The sequence below is a fragment of the Phyllobates terribilis genome, unplaced genomic scaffold (genome assembly GCF_046119375.1).
Source record: "Phyllobates terribilis strain yellow unplaced genomic scaffold, ASM4611937v1 Scaffold_5__5_contigs__length_657084704, whole genome shotgun sequence".
Classification (NCBI taxonomy): Eukaryota; Metazoa; Chordata; class Amphibia; order Anura; family Dendrobatidae; genus Phyllobates; species Phyllobates terribilis.
The window spans coordinates 458,064,424-458,085,489 of record NW_027362765.1 but is presented as its reverse complement, the minus strand read 5'-3'; the positions used below and the strand labels follow the sequence as shown (position 1 = coordinate 458,085,489).

At 43.8% G+C, this 21,066-nt stretch overlaps 1 protein-coding gene across 1 annotated transcript; it reads right to left on the bottom strand.

Moving 5' to 3' along the window:
* Window positions 1-1,674: 1,674 nt before the first annotated feature.
* On the bottom strand, window positions 1,675-20,589 carry NSMCE4A (NSE4 homolog A, SMC5-SMC6 complex component). Its single transcript, XM_073685364.1, has 11 exons — window positions 20,145-20,589; window positions 17,274-17,354; window positions 15,963-16,093; window positions 14,319-14,470; window positions 13,755-13,854; window positions 11,938-12,028; window positions 7,911-8,005; window positions 7,330-7,378; window positions 4,700-4,791; window positions 3,491-3,560; window positions 1,675-1,956 (listed from the first exon to the last, which is right to left on the bottom strand). Exons 1-10 carry the CDS (start codon window positions 20,278-20,280, stop codon window positions 3,510-3,512), a joined length of 978 nt encoding a protein of 325 aa, XP_073541465.1. The 5' UTR covers window positions 20,281-20,589; the 3' UTR covers window positions 1,675-1,956; window positions 3,491-3,509.
* Window positions 20,590-21,066: the final 477 nt, after the last annotated feature.

Below are 21,066 nucleotides of genomic sequence, written 5' to 3'. Positions count from 1 at the left end.
GGGGCCACGTAGGGCCCAGTATCCTGCACGGGGGGTCACGTAGGGCCCAGTATCCTGCATGGGGGGCCACGTAGGGCCCAGTATCCTGCACGGGGGGCCACGTAGGGCCCAGTATCCTGCACGGGGGGTCACGTAGGGCCCAGTATCCTGCACGGGGGGGGCACGTAGGGCCCAGTATCCTGCATGGGGAGCGCCACGTGGGGCCCAGTATCCTGCATGGGGGGGGGAGGGGGGGGGCACGTAGGGCCCAGTATCCTGCACGGGGGGGCCCAGTATCCTGCATGGGGGGGGGGGCACGTAGGGCCCAGTATCCTGCATGGGGAGCGCCACGTGGGGCCCAGTACCCTGCACGGGGGGTCACGTAGGGCCCAGTACCCTGCACGGGGGGCCACGTAGGGCCCCGTACCCTGCACGGGGGGCCACGTAGGGCCCAGTATCCTGCACGGGGGGCCACGTAGGGCCCAGTATCCTGCACGGGGGGGGCACGTAGGGCCCAGTATCCTGCATGGGGGGGCCACGTAGGGCCCAGTATCCTGCATGGGGGGCCACGTAGGGCCCAGTACCCTGCATGGGGGGCCACGTAGGGCCCAGTATCCTGCATGGGGGGGGCACGTAGGGCCCAGTATCCTGCATGGGGGGGGCACGTAGGGCGCAATATCCTGTACAGGGGGGCCACGTAGGGCCCAGTATCCTGCACGGAGGGGGAGGGGGGGGGCACGTAGGGCCCAGTATCCTGCATGGGGGGCGCCACGTGGGGCCCAGTACCCTGCACGGGGGGCCACGTAGGGCCCAGTATCCTGCACGGGGGGGGCACGTAGGGCCCAGTATCCTGCACGGGGGGGGCCACGTAGGGCCCAGTATCCTGCATGGGGGGGCCACGTAGGGCCCAGTATCCTGCATGGGGGGGCCACGTAGGGCCCAGTATCCTGCATGGGGGGGCCACGTAGGGCCCAGTATCCTGCATGGGGGGGCCACGTAGGGCCCAGTATCCTGCATGGGGGGGCCACGTAGGGCCCAGTATCCTGCATGGGGGGGGCACGTAGGGCCCAGTATCCTGCATGGGGGGGGCACGTAGGGCCCAGTATCCTGCATGGGGGGGGCACGTAGGGCCCAGTATCCTGCATGGGGGGGGCACGTAGGGCCCAGTATCCTGCATGGGGGGCCACGTAGGGCCCAGTATCCTGCATGGGGGGGGCCACATGGGGCCCAGTATCCTGCATGGGGGGGCCACGTAGGGCCCATTATATACATCACTAGTATTAGGGTCTCTGGCCCTGCTACATCATGCTGCTCTCAGATGGGGTACAAAAATAAGGCAAGGAGTTACTCCATCTTATAAAAAATGGATGGCATATAACTAGACTGTGATATTACTATAATGTTCCCCCAATAATCCTGAAAAGAAGTGGCCAGATTGCCGGGTTTCTTCAGGACTGGGACACCCCTGGAAAATCAGACGTTCTGTGGTTTACGCCCAGTTGGTTGAAGGGAGAATTTGCACCATTATTTCCGGTGGATATAACTTTAGAGGGGCAGAGAAGAAAGAGAAAACTGTTACAGAATCACTGCAGACCCAATTGGATGAGACACCCAGATTAAAGAAAACAATCCAGTGAAAGGTTCTCTTATGTACAAATAAAAAAAATCCATAGGGCCGATTACAGTAAACTTATTTATTTGAAATATCAGCCCCAGAATATAAAGATTTTCTACACTTTACAAACATATAAAAAAAAACAACTTTACAACAGGTACAAAATACTTATATTTGTCCATAACATGAAACATTCAGTGTCCGGGTAATAGGACATTTTCTTAACTCCATAACGGCCATAGTTTAGCATAAAATACTTTAAATATATACAGGCTATATACATAATAAAACTTCCTTATAACATATAGAATAATTTACAGATGGTTTGAATAATGATATTTTGGCATAGGAGGTTTCCAAACCTAAAAAAAAAAAATATACAGAAAATTAATTTAAAAAACTAAAATTAGTACATTAAATGGGTTGTCCAGCCTTGGGGTAAAAGTCTACCATCACTCTATGTGACTGCAGACTTGTACCATAAGGCCAAAAAACAACTTTAAATTTTATTTCACCACAACTATAAAATGCTGAGTATCTGCGCTAGGATTACCTCTGCTTTGTGGAGCCATTTTTTTTCCTCTCACTTTGCATATCCTTCTCTGCTGCTCCATTGTAATGCTAGCCTGGCCCCCCACCGTTTTCTGTACACCTGTCCTCCAACAATGACTTGGGGGTCACATGTGATGCCGTGTACAGAGATCAGCAGGGTCCCTGGTTATCATTTCTACTGAAGCATTCTGCTTTTTGTACAATTTGCTGAAGATCCACATGTGAAAAAGATTTGGGTATACTAATAGATCACAGACTGCACATGAATCCACAGTGTGATGCAGCGAAAGCAAAAGAAGGCAAACTGTTCTGGGTTGCATTAACAGATGCATAGAGTCTAGATCACTTGAAGTAATTATTCCCCTCTACTTCTCCTTGGTGAGACCTCATCTGGAATACTGTGTCCAGTTCTGGGCACCACATTTTAAAATAGACATTGAAAACTGGAGCAAGTTCAGAGAGGAGCGACCAGGATGGTGACTGTAAACTATGTCCTACGAGGAACAGTTAAAGGATCTGGGAATGTTTAGCTTGCAAAAAAAGAAGGCTAACAGGAGTCTTAATAGCTGTCTACAAATGTCTGAAGGGCTGTCACAGTGTAGAGGGGTCATCTTTAGTCTTATTTGCACATGGAAACACAAGAAGCAATGGAATGAAACAAAGGGAGAAGATACAGATTAGATATGAGAAAAAAACTTTTTGACAGTGAGGGTGATCAATGAGTGGATCAGGCTGCCATGAGAGGTGGTGAGTTCTCCTTCAATGGACGTCTTCAAACAGAGGCTGGACAGACATCTGTCTGAGATGATTTAGTGAATCCTGCATTGAGCAGGGGGTTGGACCAGATGACCCAGGAGATCCCTTCCAACTCTACCATTCTATGATTGGTAATCTGCAGATAAACGTCAACTTCTACTCGAAGGCTGAAAATCTGCACCAAATCCAGGGCCAATTTGCAACAGAATTCGATAAGTTATGCATTTAAATAACCATCGGTGAATTTCTGTAACATGACTGAAAATGCTGCTCAACCGATCACAGGTAAGACGGATCACGAATGAGGACAGAATGCATTTCTGGTGTGTCAAGGATGAGACCAAGAATCACAGACCTAAGGGATTGGCTATGTGTTGGAACGGGATCAGTGAGGGCGAATATCATTTCTTTTATTATTTTTAACTAATCTCAGCTGCTTGAACAAAAAATTTCATCTGCGGAAAAATCCACTTAATTACAAAATTGCAAGGAAAAAAAAAATTGGTGATCAAAAGAAAAAGATTGAAAAGAACTTCATAAAACATGATTAGACCTAGAAAACTAACATGTTGCAAAATAACTACTTACATGAAGCTGGTGTTGCTCGTCACGAGGAAGGAATCATGGGTTCTGTAATCTCAAATGTCTTCACAATTTCCTTGGGGGAAAAACAAACAAAAAAAATAAAATCACAACATTTTGTAATCGAAAAAAGGCCACGTGCTTTATTTTCACTCCTGTATACAAGCTGGGCTCAACTTCTACACCTGTGCGTCTCAATCTGGGAGGCAGCACCCACTAAGGCCTCATTCAGACAGGAGTGAATTTTCTTGTATGTAAAAACACGGGCCCTTGAAAATCAGATCCAAAACACTAATGAAAATCAATGTATGGTCAGTGTTTCAGTGTTTTATCAATGATTTCCTTATATGAAGAAATACATAAATTGCAAAACTTCTCATTGCAATGTTAAAAATGGACAGCATATTGATGGCAATGTGTACTGTCAGTGATTCTTCACGGACCCATAGACTTGTACGTGCAATTTTGATCCATAAGTTGGATAAAAAAAATGGACACGTCATAGACGAAAGTACTCAGATTGTGGGGTTCTCAGCACTCAGGCTCCTAGGAGTCTGTTATGTCAAAAATTTGATGAAATGGCAACTACATTCTAAAAAATGTTTTTTTCATGACAGCTTCTGCCAGTATCTCTTTTTAGGGTAAATGGTTGCAGGGGTCCCCGGCACTGGACTCTCTTCATGAGCTTATGCTGGGTTTACACGTTGACAGCAGCCATTAACAGACCGCTGATCGGCTACATGCAACTTTTCAGTGGTTTAATGGCCTGTTTAGGCGGGATAGGTTGCAGTTCTATGGGTACAGAGAGGTTATTAATACACTTGTTCTGTATACATAACTTATTATCCTTGGCAGCACCATCACCTGTAGACACAAAACTCCCGATAACGATGAATTTAAAGCCAGCTTAAAAATCATTACACCTGACAAGTGATCATTTTGCTTGTTCGTCATGTAATTGACGGCCTGTTTAGACCGACCAATAGTAGGGAATGGGTCAGTTATAATCAGCCTTCCAATATAATGGGTCAATTATAATCAGCCTTCGTATAGAATTGGTCAATTATAATCAGCCATCTAAAAGCAGCATTACTCCAGCAGCTCAGGCCACACGACTGAATGGCCATAACATTACATTCGTCCCTTGTCCTGCAGCAACTAAAACTAGAAAATCTCCCAACGTTATTTCAGCTCCTGTAAAATTTATGATCTTACCGCCCAGTCCTGATGGCTTAGACTGATGACACCTTGATATCTGGGCTGGTTATCCTTGTCGACCTGCGACTCGCTTTCCTGAGAAATCGGCTCTGGTAAAAGAAGGCAGAAGAGAACATTACATTGTCTCACAGTAGAAATCCATCGTGTCCATGTATCCCCCTTGAACTCACATCAGTGAATGCATTTTTTTCGATAGTAAGGACAATTATATGAGACTTAGTGGAGTTGAGTTGTAGCTAATTTTGAGCGGAATTGGAAAAAATATACAGATACCAACCCCAGCCTTAAAAAAATAATTATCATTTCGCTATTTTTTTAAATGAATTAACTTTAATAAAAGGATATGTTGAGAAAGGTTATGGTGAGAAAGGTTCTCAACAGAACTGAAACGTTGCTGAGCCCCAATATGCTATTAAATCACATTTTTTTTCAGAATTCTTGTGGCTTTCATTTTTTTTTTTTTTTTTAGATATCTGGAGGTTTGGTAATTGCCTGAAAGATTGTACACCCGTAGTCACTTTATATTGCCTGTTAGTGCTGCTTTTTTTTTTTTAACTTTATATACACTGCTAAAAAAAATAAAAGAAACACTAAAATACCACATCCTGGATATCACTGAATGAAATATTCCAGTTGCAAATCTTTATTCATTACATAGTGGAATGCGTTGAGAACCATAAAACATAAAAATGATCAATGTAAATCAAAATTAATATCCCATTGATGTCTGGATTTGGAATGATACTCAAAATCAAAGTGGAAAATCAAAATTACAGGCTGATCCAACTTCAGTGGAAATGCCTCAAGGCAAGGAAATGATGCTCAGTATTGTGTGTGGCCTCCACGTGCCTGTATGACCTCCCTACAACGCCTGGGGATGCTCCTGATGAGGTTGCGGATGGTCTCCTGTGGGATCTTCTCCCAGACCTGGACTAAAGCATCTGCCAACTCCTGGACAGTCTGTGGTGGATGGAGCGAGACATGATGTCCCAGATGTGCTCGATTGGATTCAGGTCTGGGGAACGGGCGGGCTAGTCCATAGCTTCAATGCCTTCATCTTGCAGGAACTGCTGACACACTCCAGCCACATGAGGTCTTTGTCATGCATTAGAAGGAACCCAGGGCCAACCGCACCAGCATATGGTCTCACAATGGGTCTGTGCATCTCATCCCAGTACCTAATGGCAGTCAGGGTACCACTGGCGAGCACATGAAGGGCTGTGCGGCTCTCCAAAGAAATGTCTCCCCACACCATTACTGACCCACTGCCAAACCGGTCATGCTGGAGGATGTAGCAGGTAGAACGTTCTCCATGGCGTTTCCAGACTCTGTCACGTCTGTCACATGTGCTCAGTGTGAACCTGCTCTCATCCATGAAGAACACAGGGCACCAATGTCAAATGTGCCAATCACCCTGCACAACACCCACTTGTGGATGTCGGGCCCTCATACCACCCTCATGGAGTCTGTTTTTGACAGCTTGAGTAGACACATGGATGTTAGTAGCCTGCTGGAGGTCATTTTGCAGGGCTCTGGCACTGCTGCTCCTGTTCCTTCTTGCACAAAGGAGGAGGTAGCGGTCCTGCCAATGGGTTGTTTCCCTCCTACGGCCCCCTCCACGTCTCCTGGTGTACTGGCCTGTCTCCTGGTAGCCCTCCAGTCTCTGGACACTATGCTGACAGACACAGCTACCCTTCTTGCCACAGCTCGAATTGATGTGCCATCCTAGATGAGCTGCACTACCTGCACAACTTCTGTGGGTTGTAGACACCGCCTCATGCTACTGTACCTCTAGCGGTGAGAACAATGGCAAAATGCAAAAGTGACCAAATCAACAGCCAAAAAGGATGAGAAAAGAGAAATGGTCTGAAGTCACCACCTGCAGAACCACTCCTTTATAGGGTGTCTTGCTAATTGCCTATGATTTCTAGCTGTAGTCTCTTCCATTTGCACAACAGCAGGAGAAATTGATTCACAGTCAGTGTTGTTTCATAACTGGACAGGTAGATTTCACAGAAGAGTGATTGACTTGGTTACATTGTGTTGTTTGAGTGTTCCCTTTATTTTTTTGAGTAGTGTATTTATCCTTCATTAAGGTTTGTTCATTTATTTACTAATAAAATTTTTAAAGTTTAGAAATATTTTAGCAAATTTGTTATTACTAATTATTGGCCATTCATGAAGGGGTCATTGCTGGAGTTGGAGTGTGGAAAAATATCCCAAACCTTGGCTTAGTCACTCCACAGCACTAATCAACACTGGAAGCCATTAAAAGAATTGGCGCCTAAAGACAACCTCTCCTTGAAAAAAAAATATCTATCTATAAATATATCTATCTATAGCTATCCTAGGCTAATGCTCTAAATTTCCAAATGGTGATGCATTTTATTTCACAAGCTTTCATAATTAAGAAGGTACTCTGCTCAATTGTCAAATTTGCCAAAGAGGATTCATGATGGTAAAGCAATAAACGAAGATACACTCTCCCTGGACTCCAGCGCTGCCGCTGTCACCCGGACCTGAAACAATGACGTCACCGTCCACCAGCCTGGAGTGGAGACCAGGGGCGACTATACCTTCCTTTTTGTTTTACCACCATAGCTTCTTTGCTATTAATCATGCCTTACCTATTATTGGTAATTTATCTTGGTCAAGCTTTATTCTTGCAAATCCATCCTTTATAAAAGGAAAAAAAAAAGTCATAATTTATTACTTCTGTATGGTAAGGTTTAATGAGCATTCAGATACCACAAAGCTGAAAAAAACAACAACTAATCCTCAGATGTCACAAAGATGGAGAAGCATAGTGACAATTTTGGTGAGGAGTGCATTTTTGTTTTTCCTTTTCAATTTATGGAGGTTTTCCACCTATATTTAAGACATCTCACACTTCCAGTGCAAAGACATGTCTACACCATTCATATTAATAGAGATGATAGAATGCCAGGACTAGACGCACCCACCGGAGCCTACACACCTTGTAGATGAATCTGCTGCTGGTGGAATTGTTAGAAAATGGGATAAATGAGCCCCCCTCGCTTTGTTATCATATTATCATACACTTGTATGTGCTGTTGATTTGTGTATACATGTTCCCTACACCATATACACAAGTATGTAGAACACTTACCAGAACAGAGATTATAATTCATCAACCATGGTCAAAAAGACCAAATATTTTTTAGTGGGGGGGGGGGGGACGACTCACCCGAATTATAAAGGAAACATGAAAGATGTTCTCAACTGAACGAGCAAAAGAATCTGGATCAATGACGAAATCAAAAAAGGATATAGGAGTATCCGCTGTAAAAAGAAAAAAAAAACATAAAAGAATAAGAAATCAGATAAAGATGGAAACATTAGGAGTTTGCGACATTCAGGTTGTGCATAAACGCTACAATCCTGCAGACAGGAATAGTCACGTGGAGTTATACCATGTTCACCTCCATGTGAGTAATACGGTTATATTAACCCCTTTAAAGCCCATGACGTACTAATACGCGTCTGTGCCCTGGGCTTTAAGAGCCTGACCTGTATTAGTACGTCATCACGATCGCGCACGCACACAGGCTGTGCGGGCGCGATCGCCGCCAGGTGTCAGCTGATTGTCACAGCTGACACCCGGTGCTATGTGCAGGGAGCGGTCCCGCACCGCTCCCGGCACATTAACCCCCACAATGCTGCGATCGAAGTCAATCGTAGCATTACGGAGGCAAGGGGAGGTGATCGCAATACTCACCTCCTCTTCCGGCCTCCAGCGCTGTCTGCCGCGGCTTCCCGGTTGTTGCCATGACGACCTGATGTCGTCATGACAACATCCGGGTCACCAGACAGCAGCAAGATTGTTTGGACATGCGCAGTGCATCTCCAAACTATCTTCTCCCTGTCCAGCGCTGACTGCCTGCATGCCACAGGGATGGTGCTCCATCCCTATGCTGTGCAGGCGATCAGAATAAAAAAAGTGAAAGTGCCATAGTGGGACAAAGTAAAAAAGTAAAAAAACTCCCAAAAAGTGAAAATAAAAAAATAAAAAAAATAATCCACTAAAAATAAAAATATAATGTACCCATCAATAAATATCATTATGAAAAAAAATCAAACAAACAATAAAAGTGCACATATTTGGTATTGCCGCGTCCGTAACGACCTGGCCTATAAAACTGTTCCACTAGTTAACCCCTTCAGTGAACACGGTAAAAAACAAAACAAAAAACAAAGCAAAAAACAATGCTTTATCATCATACCGCCAAACAAAAAATGGAATAACACGCGATCAAAAAGACGAATATAAATAAAAATGGTACCGCTGAAAACGTCATCTCATCCCGCAAAAAACAAGCCGCCATACAGCTCCATCATCCGAAAAATGAAAAAGTTACAGCTCTCAGAATAAAGCGATGCAAAAGAATAATTTTTTCTATAAAATAGCTTTTACTGTGTAAAAGCGCCAAAACATAAAAAACAATATAAAAGTGGTACCGCTGTAAACGAACTGACCCGAAGAATAAAGCTACCTTATCAATTTTACCACACCCGGAGCAGAATAAAAAAATGTAAAAAAACACAATTCCTGAATTGTTGGTTTTTGTTTATTCTGCCTCCCAAAAATAGGAATAGAAAGCGATCAAAAAATGTCACGTGCTTGAAAATGGCACCAATAAAAACGTCAACTCATCCCGCAAAAAACAAGCCGTCACATGACTCTGTCGGCCAAAATATGGCGATGCAAAAACTAGATTTTACAAATTATGTGTCTTTTAGTGTGTGACAGCTGTCAATCATAAAAGCCCGATATGATTCTGGTATCGCTGTAATCGCACCAACCCGAAGAATAAAGTAATATCATCACTTATACCGCATGAGGAACGGCGTAAAAAATAAACGCTAGGGCTGGGGTTGTGCTAATGTTAGGGTTGTTTTTTTTTTTTCAAAAGTAAAAAAAAAAAAGTAAAAAAAAAAGAAGACGATATGGCGACTAGTGTTGAGCGCAAGTGCTCGCTACTTGAGTTTGCATCGGGTGCTCGGGTATGCACTGAGTATCGCGGGTGCTCAAGTCTCTGCCCCATATGCTTCGCGGCCAAAAAAAACTCGCGGGGATTGCCTGCCATGCACGAGCGATCCCCGCATGTTTTTTTTGGGGTGTCTAATAACCGTGAAACATGTGGGCAGGGACTCGAGCATTTCACTTAAGCACCCGTGATACATGGTGCATACCTGAGTACCCGATGCAAACTCAAGTAGTGAGCACTTGCGCTCAAGAGTAATGACAACTTATTCAATATGATGACCTAATGTTATCAAATTCTGTGTCGTACCTCTGGGTTCAAAATATTCACTATACCCCTTAATAAAATCATTGAGGGGTATAGTTTCCAAAATGGGGTCACTTGTGGGGGAGCTCCACTGTTTAGGCACATCAGGGGCTCTCCAAACGCAACATGGTGTCCGCTAACAATTTGAGCCGATTTTCCATTCAATTTGTTAGCGGACATCATGTCTCGTTTGGAGAGCCCCTGTGTGCCTAAACAGTGGAGCTCCCCCACAAGTGACCCCATTTTGGAAACTAGACCCCCCAAGGCACTTATCTAGATGCATAGTGAGCACTTGGAACCCTCAGGTGCGTCACAAATTGATTCGTAAAAATGAAAAAGTGGAAAAAAAAAATACTTTTTCAATTTTTACGAATCAATTTGTGAAGCACCTAGGGGTTCCAAGTTCTCACCATGCATCTAGATAGGTGCCTTGGGGGGGGTGTCTAGTTTTCAAAATGGGGTCACTTGTGGGGGGTTTCCACTGTTTAGGCACATCAGGGGCTGTCCAAACGCAACATGGAGTCCGCTAATTATTCAAGCAAATTTTACAATCAAAAAGTCAAATGGCGCTCCTTCCCTTCCGAGCCCTGCCATGCGCCCAAACAGTGCTTTTTCCCCACATATGGGGTATCTGCATGCCCACTGGAAATTGCACAACAAATTTTGGGGTCCATTTTTTCCTGTTACCCCTGCGAAAATAAAAAAAATTGGGTCTAAAGTAACATTTTTGTGAAAAAAAGTTAAATGTTCATTTTTTTCTTCCACATTCCAAAAATTCCTGTGAAGCACCTGAAGGGTTAATAAAGTTCTTGAATGTGGTTTTGAGCCCCCTTGAGGGGTGCAGTTTTTAGAATGGTGTCACTTTTGGGTATTTTCTGTCATAAAGACCTTTCAAAGCGACTTCAAATATGATGTGGTCCCTAAAAAAATGGTTTTGTAAATTTTGTTGGAAAAATGAGAAATCGCAGGTCAACTTTTAACCCTTATAGCTCCCTAACAAAAAAAAATTTTGGTTCCAAAATTGTGCTGATGTAAAGTAGACATGTGGGGAATGTTATTTATTAACTATTTTGTGTGACATATCTCTCTGATTTAAGGGCATAAAAATTCAAATTTTGAAAATTGCAAAATTTTCAAAATTTTCACCAAATTTCCGTTTTTTTCACAAACGCAAGTGATATCGAAGAAATTTTACCACAATCATGAAGTACAATATGTCACGAAAAAACAATCTCAGAATCAGGGGGATCCGTTGAAGAATTCCAGAGTAATTACCTCATAAAGTGACAGTGGTCAGAATTGTAAAAATTGGCCTTGGTCATTAACGTGCAAACCACCCTCGGGGGTAAAGGGGTTAATGACCTTCCCTTAGGTCGCAGTTAGACGGCCTTATAAATCAGAGAGAGATCGGACTGGCTGACCAGTGTGACAGCTTCATATATTTCTATGTAGCTGTAACGCTCAGGATCAAGAGAGCAGCAGCAAGTCAGAGCAATGTGTTCCGATCTCGGTCCAATTTATACAGCCGTCTGACTGTGCCCTTATGGTTCATCAATATTATATCGGTGGGGGTCTGACACCCTCAGATGAGCTGTTCTGGCAGCAGCCGGATTTTCGCCCATTCAGAGCGCAATGAACTCATTCGAATAGACGCGAATGTGCAGGACCCGGCAGCAGCCGCTACATAGTCGATGGACCTGTGCTCTTCTCTACGCAACGGCTAACATCCAGCCAGATATCTGACCCCACCAATCTAATATTGATGACCTATCCAAAGGAGAGTAGTGGAACGTCACTTTAAGGTCACTTTGGGAACAAACATTATGCTATGTAGACATGAGCAGATCAAGACTTGTACATATTACAATTGTTGCACTATATGCAATGCCACAACATTGCGGTACAAGTAAATTTCACACTTACGCTCCTCCCTGAAATAACTTTGCAGAAATCCTAAAATCCTTTCTACTTCTTTTTCTGTAGCTTCTTGGTGAGACTCTTCCATTTTTTGCAGCTACAAAACAAATTAAAAAAAAAAATACCACAGGCAATAAGTGATTGGTTTGTTTATATGCGAGGAACAGGAAAAATGTGGGGATGACAAAGATATTTAAATGCCTTTCACAGTATGGTGTGATTTCCGGACCAAGTTTTTGAGATCCCAGCTGACACATGTGCTGCCTGATCCACGAGCAGCATGTATGAGACACTGGCTGTATGATCTCAGCTATGTGTGACTCTGAAATGCTGCGGTGTACTTTAACCCCTTCACGATTTTTCCCCGTTTTCCAGTACACAATGTAGTAAAACCAATGATGTCGTTCAAAAGTACAACTTATCCTGCAAAAAACAAGCCCTAATGTGGCCATATTGACAGAAAAATAAAAAAAGTTATGGCTTTGGGAAGAAGGGGAGCAAAAAACAAAAGCTCAAAAACAGAAAATGGGCTGCGGCGTGAAGGGGTTAAAAGCTGGTTGGTGACAGACGCACGAGAGACTAGTTGGGACAGGCGGGACCCCGGTGAATTCTTCCCACCCGCTGCCTGTGGATCACAGGTCTCTCTATACATGCACACGTGTCCTTGGTGGAATTTAAAGAAAGTTTTTCTCTGAAATGCTGCAGGGTTTCAGAGTCAAACATATCTGGCTCAAATCATAAAGCCAGTGTTTGATACATGCGGCCTGTGGATTGGAAAACGTATCAGCTGTCACAATCGAGTGGAAGTGTCAAGAGTGGAATATGTGTTCAATCAAGTGTTGGGTTTGTTTCATCCATTTGGTAGTGCTGGATTTAGTTTTGATGGCTCGGGCCGGTGACTACACACAACTGTGCACCCCGGGGAACTCTGTTAGTGAAATAATGAGCTGAAAACATTCCCTTGTCTCTTATTACTTTACTGTGTGAAGCGCCAACTCTGAAAACTAGTCATTTTAGGGAATTGCATTGATAGCATAAAGCTCACAGGGTACAGTCTCACTGAGCAGATTTGTTGCAGAAATTTGTGACCGAAAATCAATTGCATTTTGAATGGAGTCATTTTTGCAGGAAGCGCATGGGTTTCTGCTGGACCCATTTTGTTGAAATGGTTTACTAACTTTCCTTCTGGGTTCAGGCCACGTTCTTTCTACTCCATCCTCCATCAGATGCCTCTGTTTGAATAGCCAATTGTTTTCAGACATGCCCCCCGACATATCCAATGACTTCAAAAGGCAAAAAAAAGTTTCAACTATAAACCAGACTCCTTTCTGGCTGGGTCTGCCAGACACAATGGCGTGGCAGACTACTGCAGTAACGTGGCAGACCGTCTGAAAAAATTTTTTTTTTTGCTTTAGGAAGTATCCCGATACAGTGCAGAGCAGGGAGGAGTACATGGTGTGAACCCAGCCTTATTCAAAATGGAATCAAATCTGCGTGCAGGCTGAAGGACATATAATTCCCAGTAGTTTCCCCCCTGGCACCATCAGCAGAATACAATGGCATTTATTTATCACAGCTGTATTCTCTGGAGGTAACAGGCAAAGGGACTGTTGCATTTTCTGACAAGCATTGAGGATGCTCATTCCAGTAGGAGGCACACGCTTATTACGTGGAGATTTTTGGTAACGTGGCTTGTACAGAACAATCAGATTTCTGGACATATTTGACCTGTACAACCTACACAAGCAAAAACTGCATTGCAAAACCTTGGAGCAGACTGCTGGTAAGTGTACAGGCTCCCTAAAACAGCAAAGCGCACAAACCTGAGCTGGCATCACTCCCTTCTCCGCCACTTTACTAGCTCTTTTTTGACGATCTGTCTTTTGACGTATAACTGGAGGTTCTGTCTTAAAAGAGCCTAACCTATTGGGAAAAAAAAAGTGTAAGCTCGATTTTACAAAATGCTTTTTCAAAAAAAGTACTTAAAGGGAATCTGTCAGCAGGTTTTTGCTACCTCATCTGAGAGCAGCCTGATGTAGGCAAAGAGAAGCTGAATCCAGCGATGTATCACTTAGTTTACTGGGTGCAGCCGTTCTCACACAGAGTTTTTAGATTTAGCAATGAAGCAGAGCTGAGAAAGCTAACTCCGCCCATAGACAGGGAGCTGCCTGTCACAGGAGGGGGTGTGTCTGACCAGGGCTCATGTGACCAACTAGTCACAGCAATGATAAGCTCCTGGTGTTAAAACTATCATTGTAAGCAAACAAAACTTGGGAGCTTGATAAGAGAGGCATTGCTGAAATCTGTGTTTTAACCCCTACAGCATGCTGTTTTCAGCTTACACAGAAAAAACCTGTTGAGAGATTCCCTTTAAGCTCAAAACTCACATGAAGTGAAATGTAGGCGTTCTTTTGAAGTATTTATCGGCTTCAGTTCCCAGTTTTTGCCAAGCATCTTTGCTAAGATATCCCGTGGCACCATCCTCATCTTCACTATCACTGTCTGCGTTTTCCAGTCGATTTATACCCATGAATGAAAGCTGCGAAAAAGCATCATATATTGTTAGACAACGCTCATTGTTTCTACAGTTTACATTGTTAAAGCTGCACTAATACTTCTCACTTACAAATAAAAAGAAATAAACCTCTGAGCTATTTTCCAATACATAAAGTTTACAGCTAGTGTGGACACGAGCTTATTTATCTCTTAGGCTATGTGCACACGATGAGTATTTGCCGCAGACTTTTCTGCAGCAAAAAAGTTGAGTAAAATACTCGCAGTTCTGGCACATCTTTACTTGCATTTTCTCCCCATTCATTTGAATGCGTGAAGAATGCGGGAAGAATTGACATGCTGCAGATTTGAAAGAACGCTTTGATTGTTCAAATCTGCAAGGAAAAAATAAGCAGCATGTGCATGACATTTCAGAAATCTCATTTACTTTGCTGGTACTGAAAAACGTGTAGAAAAAACACATTATATGAACAAGCCCTTAGTAACTCTTAAGCTCCTGTTATGTAACTAGGTTCATATATGAAAAAACATGAAAAAAATCAGGGCTTACCACGTTTATAATCCTGTTGCCTAGTGATACTGAAAGAAACAGGTCTCAGTACTAATGGCAGTTCTAGTGACCTATTTATTTAAGGATTACAGTTTTGGTGATGTATTTATGTTCTATTGATGACTCTGGTGTTCTATTTATGTACTGATGATGATTTTGGTTTCGTATTCATGTATTGATGATGGTTCTGGTGATCAATACAGCACCAGAACCATCATCACTACATGAATACATCACCAGAGCCACCTATTTGAATACAGCACCAAAAAACCATCACTACATGAATACATAACCAGAACCACCATTAGAGCAGGAATACGACACAAGAACCACCATCAGTACATGAATACATCATTCACTATGACTCAGGGCGGCTACACGCCAGAAACACGTCAGATGTTTTCTATGGAATATACACAATAATACAACATGCTGGTTATTTTTTAATCAAGATGGAATAAAATTTGGATGTTTTTATACAAGAAATTGGGATGTGCAGTTTTTGTCTACTTTCTCCATTATGTAACCACGTTCAGAATATGGGCTGGGGAAGCAGTCAAGGAATATATACAACGTAGTTGTAGACCCATCAACCCAAGGAAGGGCAAAATACATATATCCTTTTGGTTCCATTAGCGTGGTATGTACGAGTGTAGTCTTTTTCTTATGATTAATAGTATCAGAATGGGCCAAAAACTGCACTTTCCCATACATTGGGCCACTGCTAAAAAAAAAAGCACATATCCTCCAGAGGCTGTCAATATAACTGCTGCCAAAACTTGGTGACTACATTAAAGACAGCACCCCATAAGAATCAATGGAAACTGAGCCATTACACTGGATGCAGTTTTTCAATGGAGAGGTCATCACCATAATCCCCATAAACAAATAGTACAGGTGAGAGGTAAAAGTTATGGAAGGTCAATGGGCGGCTGTAGTCACTGACTGATGACTACAGAAAACATACCAGATCCTCAGCAAATGACGTTGGGTCAAAAACTGTCATGTCCGCCTGGAGCTGATTGGCTTTTTCCTTCCCAAGATTTGTTGCCAACACGAGGAACTGAGCATCAAGAGCAGCTTCTCTGGGTTTGGAGACTGGGAATTTAAAAAAAAAATGTATACATTAATGTAAATTTCTAAGTGGGGGTCACAGAGGTCCAATTTACATTAGGAAAATCCATATTGGAATTTTGAGAGAATCCTCAGTAGAATTTATAAAAAGCAGGTTTTGCTGAATTTTTTCTGCTTTTCTTGGTGCAGTTTTTGCTGTTATTTTTCAGTGCATATTTTGTCTCGTCTACAAAACATGTTTACTAAACAAAAACACATGGTTGCATTTTTTGCATCGTTTTTGGACTCTCATTGCTTTTTATTGGTGAAAAAAACACTGAAAAAAATGTTGAAAGAATTGATATGCTGCAGACTACAAAAACACTGCAGTTTTCCAATTCAGTCATGAGCTTTCTGAAATCTCATAGCTTTTGCTGGTACTGTAAAAAGCAGCTTTTAATTTGCTTTAGAAAAAAAAAACGCTGCAAAATCTCAATGTGTGAACATAGTCAAAGGGTGCGTTTACAGAAACGTTAGTCATCTAGTACCCTGATTAAAACAGGATGACCGCACTCTCCTGGTGCACGGAACGTTTGGTAATACAACCTGCAATGATTATTCTCGGCTGAACATGTCCCGTTTACAAAAGCAAGCTTAAAAATCATTTCACCCAACGAACAAGCATTTAGTTCATTCGTTGGGTGATTGGCAGCCTGTTTACACTTGCCGATTATCAGAAGACAAGCGTTCCTTTTTCCAAATAATCGGCCAGGGTAAATGCCCCCCAAGATTAATATGCAGATTTCTGCCATTGACGTGACAGCAAATCAGCACCTGGATTAGCCACATCATTGCGATTCAATGAAGCCAATCTGTGAATGTTCAATGGGAAATTGAATGCAATAGTGAGCAAGGAGTTTGTATGTTCTCCCCGTGTTTGTGAGAGTTTCCTCCGGGTTCTCCGGTTTCCTCTGACACTCCAAAGACATACTGATAGGGAATGTAGATGGTGAGCCCTAATGGGGACAGTGCCCATAATGTCTGTAAAGCGCTATGGAATTAATGGCACTATATAAGTGAGTAAAATAAATAAATAAACGTGATTTTAAAATCCAGTGTGTTCATTTTTCTGTGTGGATTTTCCCCAGAACATGAGCACAGGGTTCAGTGTGTCCAGTTCACTTACATTGCTGATGGAGAGGCAGTGGATTATGTGATCACTTACCTTCTGCAAACAGCTGATTGGCGGCCTGGAGAGTATCCGTCAGCTTGTTACTCCTGGAGCTCAGCATGTCTTCCCTGTTCTCTGCATAGAAAGAAGCGTTGCAATAAAAGTTAAAAATATGTGCTGGAAAATATCAAAAAATAGCAGAAATCCTCAATATAGGGTCACTACATCAGCAGAGAACAAAATTCATCAATACTAGCACTTGTTAAAATACAAGAAATCTGCAACTGTCGGGGCCACAAGGCAAAGAAAAACAATTAAAGCGGTTGTCCACTACTTTTACATTGATGACCTGTCCTTAGGATAGGTCATCAATGTCTGGCCGGGGTCTGACACCCAGCACCCCCGCCGATCAGCTGTTATCGGGGTCGTCAGTACTCAGTTGCCGAGCTGCTCCGTCTACTTCTAGTGGCCGCCGCAGGGTACTACACATCTGCCTCTTATTGATTTTAATAGGAGGTGGATGTGCAGGACCAAGCCCCGGCCACTACAAGTAGACGAAGCAGCTCGGCAAGTGAGTACTTACTGCCGACGACCTCGATAACAGCTGATCGACAGGGGTGCATTGGTAGGAACGCTCACTCCATCTCGATGATCACCCGTCACATATGCAAAATACTCATTCGTGGGGAGACTGGATTCTTTATGCCAGAAAATAAAAATCATTTTTATTGGCAGCACATCACTTCACGTACACAGGACTTATTCTGCCAATAACATGGTACACATGGATCCAGAAGGATCGGATTAGTGATCACTCTGTCCCCATCACAGCTCATCAGCCTCTGGAAATGAGCATCATGGCGATCAGTAGCGGCACAGCTAAATGCCCTATTAGGGCCTGAATATTAGGCTCTGTGCACTTTGCCCATTTCTGGAGCTTCGCCAGTCATCTATATCCTAAGATCAGCTCACAGAAGAGCCTTATTATTTCTTCTTTCCCACGCTGCATATTCACGTGCAAAAAAACAGCTGTGTTTTACAATGTCAGCATAGTGGAACCGAAAAAAAATAAAACAAGAGAAGGGTAATGTGTGTATATATTTGCTGTTGGTGTATGTATAAATATATCTCAATTGACAAAATAGAGGGTAATATACAAATGTAGATAGATAAACCGGACATGGAAAGGTCCTACTGTCAGCATAGTGCATTACAGTTTAAAGGTAATCTGTCAACAAGTTTTTGCTAATCTGAGAGCAGCATATGTAGGAGCAGAGAACCTGACTCCAGTGATCTGTCACTTTCTAGGCTGTTTCAAAACAAATCAGTGTTTTATCAGTAGATTATCATTACTACAGGACTAGGTGTCTCCTGCCTCCTGGTCTAACCCCGCCCCCATCACTGATTAGCTGCTCTCAGTTACTATACTCAGAAAGCTGCCAATCAGTGGTGTGGGCGGGGTTATACAGAGCTCAGCATGCAGAGCACTGCTAGATCTGCAGAAGAGAAAACTGATTGTATCAGAACTGTTGCACCCAGTAAACTAAGTGACACATCGCTGGAATCAGGGTCTCGGCTACTACATTATGCTGCTGTCAAGATTACATAGCAAAAACCTGCTGACAGAATCCCTTTAAAGAAAACCTGTCAGCAAGATTTTGCTAACTAAACTACAGGCAGTGTCATGTTGGAGCTGTTGCACTGATTAATATTATACCTGAGGTGTAGAAATCCTTCTTGTAGTTCTTGTGTTATCAGTGTTTGCAGTTTTGAGTTAATGATCTGCCCATGCTCCGGGGTGGGACTGTAGTGAGGGTCTTATCAGCAAGATAAGCCCTGTCCACAGACCTCCCCTGTCTCTCTCTATGATGAGGAACATACTTGTGCTTCTGGGCGGCCTGTGAGCAGGTCTTATCTTGCTGATCTACCCTAGAGCACCAAGGAAAGACCCTGCCTACAGTCCTGCCCCGGAGCATGGGCCTATCATTAACTCAAAACTGCAAGCACTGATTACACAAGACAAATTTCTTCACCTTGGGTATCATATTAATCAGTGCATCAGCCCCAACGTGACACTGACTGTAGTTTCCTTAGAAAAATCCTGCTGACTGGTTCGCTTTAAGGAATCACCAGTCCATGTATTATTTATCCTATATAGTATATCAAGGCTGCATTATACAATATATGTACATTCTACCTTTTGTGTCTCCCCCATTTCCTCATTTATTCTGTATTGTTTGTATAAGTCCCCCCTAAAATTTGTAAAGTGCTGCGGAATATGTTGGCGCTATAAAAATAAAAATTATTATTATTATCTCATGCACCTGCGAAATAAACCTGAGGCTTCAAGGAGCAGCAGATCCGCAGCGTGGAAACTTATGCTGTGGACGTAGCTGCCAGATTCATCCTTGCTAAGGGGCAATGTGAAGCTGCCCCTGGAGGCCCCCTGCCCACTCAATCTGTGGGGGTGAAGCCTAACCTGCGGCCCCTGACGTGATGTTGCCCCCTGCAGTCGTAGTCCTGAGCCTTCTCTTATTATGGGATAGGACGCCCCGTTATTGCTGAATGTCTTATACAGCAGGATTTGGCTTCCATAACAGGTGATGAAGGTTTCGCGGCCCGGATTTTGCGGGTCACTAGCGGCCGCCGTTAGGTCACTACATTAGGAGACATCGTATATCGACTTTGTCAAGGATTTCCCTAATTATCATGGTTTACAGGAAAACACATTGACCAACGTATCTTCATGGTAACAGCACCAAAGGTCTCATCCTTGCCATAGCAACCAATTAGAATTCTGCTTTCACTTTCTATACTGTTGCTATGGGAGACCCAGTAACACGAGGCCGCACTGCGCATGTACCGGCCCGGCTCCCCATTATCGCCTCTGCACCCCCTGCAGGCCCCGGGCTCCCCCACACTCACGCTGCATGCTCTGCATTAGCTCTCGGTACTGGTGTCGGATCTGCCGTCGGTTTCCATCATTTTGCTCCACCTCGAAGCTCCGGGTTACGTCGTTGTCCTCGCTCTGCTCGTCGTTCGTGGCCCTTCTCCGGGACATCTTGTATCGCCGCTTCTCGCACAGCACAACGGACAGAGATAGAGCGCGGTCGTGCGCAGGCAGGACGGTGACGTAGACGTCACGTGTACTACAGGCCGGTCATGTGACTGTCCTGGGCCTTCCTGGTGCGGTCAGAGGCCGGCACTGCTGCTCACTTCTGCCTGGATGAGGGGTGGCGCAGCGGCCGTGCCCGGTATTGCAGCGGCGGGGAGTATCAGTGCGGGGACAACCTGCTGCTGCAAGTCAGGGACCGGTCCTCACCAAAGCGGCCATAATAATACCAAAGCACATTGCTGGTAGTGAGGGGATACGTCTGGGAGAGTCTTGATGCCGGCAGTGTTGAGCCCCGTATAACCCCGCCCACACCACTGGCTGGCAGGTCTCTGTGTACACTCTGCCTAGCCAGAAAGCTGCCAATCAGTGGTGAGGTGCGATTATACAGAGCCCATGAATATGGACGATAATCTACTGCTGCTGAAACAGCAAACAGCACATCACTGGAATCAGGTTCTCTGCCCCCACATCATACTGCTCTCAGATTAGATGGCAAAGACCTGCTGACGGATTCCCCTAAAGAATATAATACTGAGCAATGTCTACAAGGCACAGCGCCACACATGTAGTTGTGGTTGTGGCCGGTATTACATCTTGGTCCCATTCACTGTTGTACCAGGCGCTGCTGTGTCACCCTGGCCTGGATGCCACAAGTGTAATTAAAGCTGTGTCTGAGAGCAAGGGGGAGGTTCTCTAGTCAGGGGAACATTAGCATGCAATGCCTCCTGTCTC

Bases quoted from the DNA above. Each gene is read 5' to 3' on its own strand.
- NSMCE4A (XM_073685364.1), bottom strand. From the start codon at position 20,280: ATGTCCCGGAGAAGGGCCACGAACGACGAGCAGAGCGAGGACAACGAC. The intron at 16,094-17,273 runs GTAAGTGATCAC...TTAAATTCCCAG, and splicing joins CAATCAGCTGTTTGCAGAAG to TCTCCAAACCCAGAGAAGCT. The intron at 8,006-11,937 runs GTAAGTGTGAAA...TTCTTTTTACAG, and splicing joins AAGTTATTTCAGGGAGGAGC to CGGATACTCCTATATCCTTT.